At 51.4% G+C, this 11,327-nt stretch overlaps 1 protein-coding gene across 1 annotated transcript; it reads right to left on the reverse strand.

Annotated features, from left to right (window-relative positions):
- Positions 1-36: 36 nt before the first annotated feature.
- On the reverse strand, positions 37-8,097 carry NR1D1 (nuclear receptor subfamily 1 group D member 1). Its single transcript, XM_020997297.2, has 8 exons — positions 7,463-8,097; positions 4,097-4,453; positions 3,729-3,817; positions 3,379-3,523; positions 2,100-2,746; positions 1,445-1,630; positions 807-1,017; positions 37-506 (listed from the first exon to the last, which is right to left on the reverse strand). The coding sequence occupies exons 1-8, from the start codon at positions 7,494-7,496 to the stop codon at positions 307-309; spliced, it is 1,869 nt and encodes a 622-aa protein (XP_020852956.1). The 5' UTR covers positions 7,497-8,097; the 3' UTR covers positions 37-306.
- Between the last annotated feature and the right edge of the window lie 3,230 nt (positions 8,098-11,327).

The following is an 11,327-nucleotide window of genomic DNA, read 5'->3' on the forward strand; positions in this document are numbered from 1 at the left end:
TTCCCCCCACCCCTAACACACATCACAGAAGCCATATCAGATAGATGTCAACTACTGATTTGAGATGGGAACAGGGCACATCGAATGACTGGGGGTTCAGTGGGAGGAGATAGAGCAGTTCCATTGGGAGGGAGCTATTTACAAGAAGGGTGGGGGTGGGGCAGAGGCTCATCGTGGAATATTTTATCACAATATAAATAAGAGTCTGGGGGGAGGGATGGTGTTTGCTTTGTCTCTTTTATCTCAAAGGAGAGAGAAGTGCAGAGTTCGGTTCTGTCCAAGGAGAGGGCCTGATGGAGGCTGGAGTCACTGGGCATCCACTCGGAAGGACAGCAGCTTCTCGGAATGCATGTTGTTGAGGGTACGGAGGTCAGGCAACTTAAGCAGCAGCTTGGTGAAGCGGGAAGTCTCTGAGGGCCTGTTCTTCAGGACCAGCGCCCGAAGTGCCCGGAGCAGTGTCTCCTGCAGCTGCTCCACAGAGGCTGAGTTCTCCATGCCTGATCGGTCTGTTGGGAAAAGGGAAGAGGGCAGGGAGTGACGGAGGGTTGTCAGGCTGGAAAGGTCCCTGGACGCGGACACTACATTGCTCACAAGATAGCCAGAATGGTGGGAGAGAATACGAAAGAACACTACAGGCCATGTTGCCTCTAGCATCTCAAGTCTTCAGAGGACATCACCAGAGGGTACAGAAGCTTGTCCCTGACATCCCTTTGCAAACAGGAGAGATCTGACCAGGGACTGAGAGCCAGAATCACGTCTGTCACAGCATCCCCTCCACATGCCCTCTGGCCAGGGTCATAGCCTACCTGCAGAGACAAGCACCACTGCAGTAAACAGCCCTAGCTCCTCTTCTGTGAGGGCCAGGGAGTTGAGCTTTTCACTGAAGTCGAACATGGCATTGAGCAGGTCCCCCATGCCCATGGCGCCCAGTTCCTGCAGACTGTAGGTTGTGCGGCTCAGAAACATCACTGTTTGCTCTTTCACATTGAACAGTGAAGCGAAACGTACCATCAGCACCTGAACAGAGGTATGTGAATCAGTCCAGGTAGCTGAGGGAATAGGGGCCACCTGCCCCCTAAATTTCCGAATCTCACCAGTTAGAGTAAAGGACACCAAATTTTGCATTTGGACAGTGTATTTAAATTTCCAGGATGTATCTGGATTATACCTAAGAAAGAGCTTCCTGCAACCAGAGTCCTTCTGAAAATGGAGTCTCCTTTCCCCAAGGTAGAAGAATGGGAGAGCACACATCTTGCTGTGGGAATCAACAAGATAACCTCTCCTGTTCTCAGTCCAAGGGGAGATAGGGGTCAGGGTAGGGGAGCAGGAGAGGAGTGGGAAGGGTTTAGATTCCAAAGGACCTGGGATGGGGATTAGTGACCAATTCTAGAAAGAGGTATCTTTGTCCCCCTACCAACTGATACTCCAGGGCAGGGGAACTTACCTCAAAGGTACCAGCCTTAAGAAGAGTGACCTGGTCATGTTGAGAGAGATCACAGAAGCCTGGGATATGTTTAGCAAATTCTACAACTTCACGCACAGCAGGTGTGAAGCTCATTGAGAAGTCCTCCCAGATCTCTTGAACACTTCGCCCACTGCGCCCATGGGGGTACATATTCATGGGGCATGCCTTGAAGAAGAAACGATAGGAGATATAAGCTGAATGGCTCCAATGGAATTCCAAGGCATAAACTTCTGCAGGAAGTGGGTGCCCAATGTAGATTCTGCCATAGGCCGGATTCCTAAGAGATGGCAAATTCAACTTAATAGTAAGTAGGGATGAAGGTGAAGATAGAGCTTAAGTACCAGACTGGAGGGAGTGCCTAGGCAAAGCCTTGATTAGATCACGGAATGGAACACTCTCCATGGTACGTAGGCCACATCCCCAGGGTTCCAGACCACTACGAAGAACACTGACAGACTCATGCTACTCTTATCCTCTTAGAAAAGTGGACTGCCCCTTTTGACAGGGGGTCCCCAAAAGTTGGGAAAAGTAATGCTTTACACTTAAAAGTCCTCTGCCACCCCATCTCAAGTCCAAATCTAGGACATAATCTCAACTCCAATCTCATGCCTTTTTGGGCTTCCAAAACACTCACCAACAGAATGTTCTTAGATCGGTCCTGCCAGGGGCAGCCAGTTGAAGTTTCAGCCTCTGGGGTTTGATACATGTGGGTAGGGCAGAGGCGGTGCCCATTGCTATTGTGCTGGTGACATCCATGGTGGGGGGCAGCCGTTGGCCAGGCTGGTGGGTATGCGTTTGGAGCTGGACGAAGTCCATTCCGGGCCTCATTGTGGCGCTGGGTGGCGGCAGAGTTGTTGTCATCAGGAGGTGCTGGAGGGCAGCGATGGTTTTCCCAGCGGGGTGTTGTAGATACTGGGGGACCATTGGGCGTCTGGTTGGCATTCAGGCCACTGGGTGCAGGGCCCAGCTTGTCATGGGCATAGGTGAAGATCTCTCTGTGGGCTCGGGCCACCTGGGAGATCACATCCTCCACTTTGGCCTCGGGGCTTGGAGATCGAGGTGGTGTCAGCTGTTGGGGAAACTGGGAGAAGCCCACAAGGGGTGAGGGAGCTGGAACTGGGGGTGGTGAGGAGCCCAGTGGGCCAGGTGCAGGGATTCTGGCAGGTGAGGCCTCAAGTGGGCACTGAGTGCTCAGCTGGTTATTAGCCAGGTTCATGGCACTTTGCATTTCGGCAAGCATCCTTTGCTTCTCTCTCTTTGGGATCCGTCCAAAACGTACGGCTGGTATGTAGAGAAGATAGAGATATCAGGAAATTTTTCCTCCATCCCTCACCTCCCTTCCTTCCCCATGATCACATATGATCTGCTCCCATTCTGGAGAGAGGGGGGTGTGAACAAGAGGTTCTCGACACTAAATACTGGAAGAGGGAATGGGGTCAGAGGAGCCAACTCTAAGCCGGGCACAATAAGCAGACAGGGACAGTCCAGTCTGGCTCAGAAGGAGGTAAAGGATGACTCCGGTCCCTGATCAGAGCCTTCAAGGGCACCTGGAACAGCGGGAAAAACACCGGGTCTGGGAGTTAGGAGATTAGGTTCCAACCTCATCTCTGTCATTAACCTCTGTGAACTTAGGCTTCAGTGCCTTCCTCTAATAAAATGAGGGAAGTGGATGAAATGACTGACCCCCTCAGGACCTTTCCAGCTCTCACACTTCTATATAGCCATGTATCTGTGGATCTGGAGCTCTGATGGAAATGGGATGTAAATTATTCTGTAAATCCATTTCAGTTTTAGGGGTGAGAGAGAAGGAAGTACTTTAAAAATCAACCTGAAAGGCATAAGGAGTTCAGAGCTGGGGTCTAGGATAAGTGGAGGGGTGGTGAAGGGAAGGGGGAGGGTAATCAAGCCCTCACCATCTCGGGACATGCCAACAGACAGGCATTTCTTGAATCGGCACTGCTGACAGCGGTTACGATTGATACGGATAATGGAGCAACTCTCATTCTTTAGGCACTTTTTGTACTGGATGTTCTGCTGAATGCTTCGTCGGAAGAAGCCCTAGAAGGGAAGTGAGGGGAGGTATCAGTCTGGGTCAGCAAGACCCACGACAGGCTGCCCCCAGCCCCCAGACTAGAAAGAGCCATAAATCTTTCTGCCCCACCTTGTTCCCTTGGACTCAAGAGGCCCTGGAGACCAAAAGGCTCATTCTCGGCCCTTCTTCAAATCCCTGGGAAGCTCCCCAAGCCCCCTGTACCCTGTTCACCTTGCAGCCTTCACAAGCGTGGACTCCATAGTGGAAGCCAGAGGCAACATCCCCACACACCTTACAAAGGAGCACCATGCCATTGAGCTCTGGAGGAACAGAAACAAAGGGTAAGCCAGCCTCCTTGGGGAGTACTTTGTTGACCCCCAGAGAGAAAGGGTTCTATCCCACAGGTGAGGGTTAAGTTTGGCTATAGAAGGCACAGCCCAACTGAATTTTTCTAAAATGAGATTTTCCAGGGGAGAAGGGGAGAGTGAGAAGGGACAATCCTATCCATTTTTTAAGTGAAATGAAAATTATGCAAACAAGAGGAAAAATGAGCATCTATTCCTTAACCAGTACCACCCCCAACCCACTCTGGGACTCACTGGTGATGCTGCTGGTACTCTTGCTGGGGGACACTCGGCTGCTGTCCTCCATGGCTACCTGCAGTCCTCCAGGGGAGCCTCCATTATAGAAGGAGGCAGAGGAAGAAGAGGAAGATGAGGAGGAAGATGAAGATGATGATGATGAAGGGGAGCCATCTTCCCTCAAGCCAGGAGGGCCACTCCCAAAGGGCCGGCCTGGGTCCTGGGTGAGGGAGCCAGTGGGGGAGGGTGGAAAGTAGGTAGGGAAGGCGTGGGTCAGGGACTGGAAGCTGCCGTTGGAGCTCTCACTGCAGAGAGAAACAGGGCTAGTTCGGCTAGGAGAGGAGCCATTGGAACCGATGTAGGTGATGACTCCACCTGGCAGAGGAGGAAAGAGACAGATGGAGGGGGAAGTTAGCTTATAGAGATCCCTCAGGGGGCTACTATGTCTTCTCAGAGTGCCACCCAACCCTAAAGAGTTATCCAGTTGCCTTCTTTCCAGCTCCTGAAACTGGGGTGGGTAGAGGCTTCCCCTAAGATGTTTTGACCCCCTCAAAGAGCCAATTTTTGGCAATTCTCTTACTCAAAAGAGCAGGCCAAAATGACTGATGTAAAGTTCTTGTATCCTCAGTGCCAGTAGACAAGTCCCTCTCACCCAACATATATTACTGCAGTAGGGAGACACGTTGAAGGCCTTGTATACTGGCTCCTACAATTGCCTTGGGTCCCCTCCCCTAAAGAATATGAGTTGCTATGGCTGACCTAGTTGTGCATGGCTGAACCTAGGAGGATGAAAGGGAGGAGGGGCCAGGTCCCAAGACCCATTCCCTCCAGGAAAGACCTTCTGATCTTAGTACCAAGACCATCACCATAGATGAAGATTCAGCCTAAGGATGACTCCCACAATGGAGAAATAGGGTTCATGTTAAATTAGGTAATGAAACTCTCTTCCCTATTTTTCTCAGTTTTCAAGATCATGTCTTCTCCTAAGTTTTCCCAGGTTTGTAGGAAATAGAGCTGTTAAAGTACTTTCATAGAACCTCTTAACTTTAGGGTTAGGATTGGGGAAAAAGAAGCCCAGTATAGAAATGAGTGGCCCAAGGTCATATAACTGGTATTTAATCAGCAGATAAAGATTCCAACCCAGATTTTTGGACTGTAAATGGGGTGTTCTTTTCATTATAAGAGCTATCCTTTTTATATTCATTATTCCACTCATTATAAGGTCAATCCCTGTGTTGGGGAGGAAAGTCCTTCTCAACCTTCTAGCCTGGAGTCTTGAAGAGAATATGGCCACAGTGACTTTATTCTGAGTGCCCTGGACAGGCATAATGGTTTAAGTGGTGACAGCTGGTTTGGAATATGAACAGTCAGGCTCTGAGCTAGAAATACCGCTTCCCAGATTCTCTCCAAAAAGGAACAAGAGCTTTGTCCCTTTGTGTAAATGCTCACGAAAGCTGTGCTATCTATCTGGAAGACACCTGAATAGCCACACCCCTAAGGCTCCAATCAGGCACTCTGAGGCAAAGGGGCAAGAAGCCTGCCACACCTATGTGGAACCACTGACCTGTCTTCTGTGCAGGACAGACTGGGGTGGACAAGGGAGGTGAAGGTGGAGGAGGGCACGTGTGAGCAGGCATACCACACATGGTGCCTAAATAGGCACATGCTGACTGCTCACACACACAGACACACTGAGATGGGCGGGGATAACCTCAAAATAGCTCAAGACTGATCTGGGTAAACCCAACTCTCCATAAACCAATTGCGCAATAATCCAACTCCTGGAGTTTCAAAGTTTGGAGGCGGGTAGAGGAAAAATGAGCCCTAGTCTGGTAATAAATCAATCTGATCCAAGCTCCCCCAAAGAAGTCCCTGCTATCTATAGCTGAGTGGTATCTTCGAGAACATAGAGGAGGGGCAGGAAGCCTCAGGTCTGACAAGCTCCTCCATAATTTGGATTTTGTTTTCCCATTTGCTTCTAGGAGCTGACAGACAAGTTGTTTCCTGTTGTGACTTGAAAATTTGTATGGAGGCAGAGGGTATGTAGGACAAAAAGAAGCAGCCTAGCAAAGGGCCTTGGACACAGCAGAGATAACAAATGTTTAAATTGTTGGTAGGTTGTGGAGGGCACAATTAACAACCAGGTTAAGTCTCTGGAATACGGGGATACAAAGGCCAGGACCAGGAAGAGGAATAAGGCTGCAACAAACTGAGATGCAGGGAGAATGCGGCAATTGAAGGAGGCACCGAGAATATGTGTGAGGCTCCTTGGCTTTAGAAACTGGAGGCAGTGCAAGGTCACGGCTGGCCCCAGCCAACTCAGCTACCCGTGGGGGAGGTGGAGAAAAAGAAGCAGGCGGGGGCAGTGAGTCAGCCCGGCTTCACCCAGATCCCGACGCACCGGGCGGGGAGGGGCTGGGCCCTCAGCCGGCCACACGTCCCCACTCCACGTGTGCCGTTTGCACGTGGCTCCCCAACGAGGAACCCCGGAACTGGAGACCCCGCCCCACACGCTTCCCGTCAGGCCAGGAGGGGCCCCACCTCGACGTCCCCGAGCCTGGGAGTCAGGGGCGGAGCTGAAGGGGGAACCAGCAGAGCTGGATAGGGCGGGAGGAGAGAGGACGGGGGGGGGGGGGACCCACGTTGCCCCGGAGACGGGGAGGCGGAGCTCATTATGTAACGGGGCCGGCAGGTGTCGGCCAATGGGGAAGCAGCCGCGGCAACGGCTGAATGAAAACAAACGCAGCACGTGGGCCCAGCCCGGAGGCCATGTGAGCCGAGGGGCAGCCTGGGCTCCCGAGCCGACCCTGGCCCAGGCCGGCCCCAGCCCTGGTTCTGGCCCGGCTCCCGCATGCCCTCTCTTCCCCACCCCCTCTCCGGCCTAAGAGGAGGGTCCGCTCACCAGGTACCCTGACCCCAAGCCCACTGCAGGCATCCCGAGCAGCCCGCCCCTATGGAGGATGGCTCCTGCTCTTCAGCTCTGCTCCTCAGCTCCAAGCCCCAGCAAGTTTAGCCTTTCCTTCCTCTCAGGTTTCAGGGACGCCCCGGGAGGGGAGGAAGGCAAGGCGAGGCGTCCGCCAGCTGCCCCACGGCGCCAGGACAAATTACAGTGGGGGAGCGAGGGCCCAGAGGAGCTGCTTTTGAGATCCCCGGCTAATCCTCTTACCCTCAGTGCCTACCCAAAGGCCCTCCTCCTCTGGCCTCCGGGGGTCCCCAGTAGAGGGTTCCAAGAAAGATACCCTTTTTCCCCAACCCTGAAAATCCACTCTGAGACGCCATTACGACCCATGCCGGGCATCTCCGCTCCCTCCCCCTGCTTCCAGTAAAGGGGAGATCTCAGGAGATGCTAGTGGTGCAGAGATGGTAGCCCAGGGGCCACTGTACCTGTGTTATTGTTGGAGTCCAGAGTGGTCGTCATGTCTTCACCAAATGACAGCTCTCATTCAAACAGGACCGCGTCTCAAATTGTAGTTTCGGACTGCGGCCCTCACCCACTGCGCACTGGTTGACGGTGGGGAATCCCCCAACCTAGTATACTCAGGGTCAGGGTCCCTGGCACCTGGCGACGAAGTCTTTGGATGACTAGATGACAACAGCCCTCCAGAAGGGGACGAAGCTGGGGCAGCAGAGATCTGCTTTGCATGGGAGGAGCGGCAGGAGAGAAAGGGTGCAATCAGTCTGCAGTAGCTCTGGCTGGAAAAGAGAGGGGAGGGTCTCAGCAATGCACTGAAGGGGCTACTGCCCAGTAGCTTTGCGGCAGTGCGGCGTTGCAATCCAGAAGGTGGCTGATACCAGTGGTCCTGGATGGAGAGAGGCTGGAGTCGGGAGGTGGATAGGTGATGGGGAGAAGACGAGTGCCCTGATGCGCTCGCTCAGCTGCAATATTTCACTCTGCCAATCTCAGCCGCCTTTTGCCCGAGCCGCTTTCCCTGGGACAGAGGGCTCTGCGCAGGCGCCAAAAGCCCAGGGCTCCCGAGCCCGCACGCGGCACTGGAGCAGGTACCATGTGATCCCAGGGAGCGCCTCGTGCCCCAGTGACACACTTTTCCAGCAGCAGGCACGTTGAACTCAGTGCGCCTGCGTCACCCGAGGATTGCTGGGATTTGTAGTTTATGCAGCAGGCAAGCTCCTTAACACTGTTTTATTTCCTTCTGCCTTAGAAAACCTCTAGCGTGGCCTTAGGCGGAGCTGGAAGTGGAGTGGGATGGGGTGGAGAGTAGGGGGTGGCGGGTTTGGGAAGTGTGTGTGGCAGAAGCATGTGAATTCCTGAGGAATGACTGGCAAGCCTGGCTGCTCCCTTGGAGATCAAACAGCCCTTTCTGCAACCTTGCAAACGTGAGGGGTTCACGTGATTGCAGAACTGACCCCGGGCTGAGGTTGCCAACCACACGGGGAAAAACAACCACTGTTAGGTTGTGGGAGCCTACCCCAGAGCGTGGAGGCTAAGCCTTCTAATGCCCCTGAGCTTGGTCCTGAGGCTAGAAGGAAATGAGACTTCTCCGTACTCCCCCTACAACCTCCATACCCGGTGAGGGGACACCTTGGGGATGAAGAATTAAATGTCCTTTGCCCCTGGAGCACAAGAAGTGTCTGGGTAGAGGGGAAGGTGCCCTAGGAAAGCCCTGTCCTTTTGGCTGACAACACCACCTATTTGAGGTGACCTCAGGATGAATCATTTCCCGTCCTCTGGGAAGAAATATGGGGGAAGGAACAGCCTAGTGAAAGTGCTTTGAGATCTTCCAATAGTGAGACTGGGCAAACCCAAATTCTTTAGAGTGGTGGAAGGAGGGTGGATCTCAATTGCTCCACCCCCTACACCTGCCAGAAATTCTAGGGGATGAGCCAAGTATTGTGAGAGTGCAGCTAGAGGAGCCTGAGCTGGCAGATGGAAAAATGAGTATGGTTGTGGAAGGGGGCAAGATCAGGGTGGGGAGCAAAGGGGAAACTTGGTCACTCATCAGCCGAGTAGGCCCTGTAGTAGAGAGAATGCCACACTTGGATTCAAAACCTAGTTTTAAATCTCACCTCTGATGTTTACTAGCTCTTAAGCCACAGGTGAGTTACTACTTAATTTTTCTGATACTTAATTTCCTCATCTCCGAAATGCTGATAGTTATACCTGTAGTAATAGCTACCTCACAGAGTTATTATGAAGCTCAAATAAAATCATATATGTAAAGTGCTTAAAAATAGAAATACAAATGTCAGTTATTATTATTAGCCCTTCCCATGCCCAGCTGCCTATTTCTCAGTCTGACAGTGCTTCTAGGAAGGCTTTCTTCATTTAGCTCTCAGTCTCACACTTAGGACCTCCACTTACTCAGATTCTGTCCCTGGGGACAGTGTCTACTGGGGACCTGAGAAACAATAATAATCACTGTCTACAGGGAGAGGTCTCTGAAAGGGGTGTGGGGAAGTTTAATGGAGTGGTTAGGAAAACACTTTAACATGGGAGAAAATGTCTAAAAGAGGAAAAAAGCAGCTGAACTGCTGGATATTTCTGGCGTAGTTCTATGTAGAAAGCAAACTGCCCTGGATGGGGTGGGCCTTAACCTTCCCTATCTCACCACCTCTTGGTCTTCTGCCAGTACAAGAGGCCTTTGGTGAATTAAGGAGAAAAAGAAGTGCCATTTCTCTCTTCTACTCAAGTATATTCCAGCCCTTTGCCCAGAGCCAGTGAGGTTGCAGCTGGGTCTGGGAGGGATCAAACCACACAGGCAAAGACACTTTTCAGGAAAACTTGGTTCATAATGCAGGCTCCTCCTGCTCCTCACCACTGCCCCTCCTTTTCCCTACCACCGGAGAGAAGGAAGAGGAAAGGCAGGTTGCCATACCCTGTTCTGCCTACTTTATATCACCTCCAAGGTAGAGCCAGTGGTTGGTTGCTTATACAGAGCTGCTTTCTGGCTAGACCAGAGCCAGAATGGAAACAGCAACATGAGAAACCATTCCCTCTGCAACCAGCTCAGATGATCAGGAGATTCCAACCTTTCCCCTCCTCTGAGCAGACTGTCCCATGCCAAGTCTGGGTCTTTTCTGGAACTATATAATTAGTTTTCTTATTGCTAAACTCTTCCCCCCTTCCCATTATTTTTTACCCCTGGCTTATCCATTTGCCATTTTGAGATACATACATATATGCATACATAAATACACACAGGGGACAAATCCCTGAGCTTTGCAGTGAAGTAAGAGGGACATAGGAGAGGGAGAGTGGACTTAGCTGGGAGTTGCATTTACACTAAGACCTAGTTCCCAATCAGCAAAACTCTCGTTACTGGTGAGAGATTGAATTGTTTATGAAGGGTGCCACCAGCTTGTGTTAGGGGTGGGGACTGCTTTCTATAGGGCTCTTCCTTTTTAATTCTGTTACAGAAAAAAAAAGCTTTGGGAGTCTCCTTCCCAAACAACATGGGAAGGAGAGATAGAGGGGGAAGTGAAAAAAGTTCAGTTTAGGGCTGCCAGCCTCAACCCTGGTCTTCTCCTCTGTACATTTCTTAGGCAGCTGGGTGTAGGATGTGACAATAAGAGGAAATCTCTGCTTTACTAACTAAATTACCAGGCCAGAAACCCAAGCAGAGGGTGAAGTAAATTCCACCCCCAAAAAAGGGGATGGGAGAGGGCAAAGGCTGGGTTTCTGGTCTTTTGGGGATCCAGAGATGTCTCTTATCTCTCCTTCCTCCCAGTTTGTTATCAACCTTGAGGTATCTCTGTGACTTCGACATACAGCAGGTGTATCTCAGTACTGCCCACTCCCCCCTCCAGGTCAGCATGAGATTCGTAGCCTTCCTCTAACCTTTCTTCCATTGCTAAATCCAGTCTATGAAAGGACAGTGTTCCTAATAAAATGTTAAACCAGGATTAATAGGAAATCAGTAAACAGCCAGTGGTGTCCTGAAGCTTCATGAGTTGTGCTTTACCCACTGCTACCATCTCTAATGTCTAAGATTCAGGGATTGAAGGCTGGTCTCGTTGTTTAAGTTGACATTTGTACGAAGTAGGAATTGTTTCCAAAGTATGTCATTCCCCATCTCCCCTTGATTTCCTTGGGCAAATTATTAAAGGGGCTAGGAAGGAAGGGAGGGGGCTTTGAGCTGAAAAGAATCTAGGAGTTTGGAGCTTTGGTTAGTATATTAGGATGAGAGACCCCAAAGGCCCAGCAATCTTCCTGTCAGTATTTGGGGGTAACGCCCAGTGAGTGGCCTAGATCTCAGGCAGACTTGCTGACTTCGGGTGGGTCCCAGTTGAA

Source organism: Phascolarctos cinereus, unplaced genomic scaffold (genome assembly GCF_003287225.1).
Source record: "Phascolarctos cinereus isolate Bilbo 61053 unplaced genomic scaffold, phaCin_HiC Scaffold_5;HRSCAF=322, whole genome shotgun sequence".
NCBI classification, from domain to species: Eukaryota; Metazoa; Chordata; class Mammalia; order Diprotodontia; family Phascolarctidae; genus Phascolarctos; species Phascolarctos cinereus.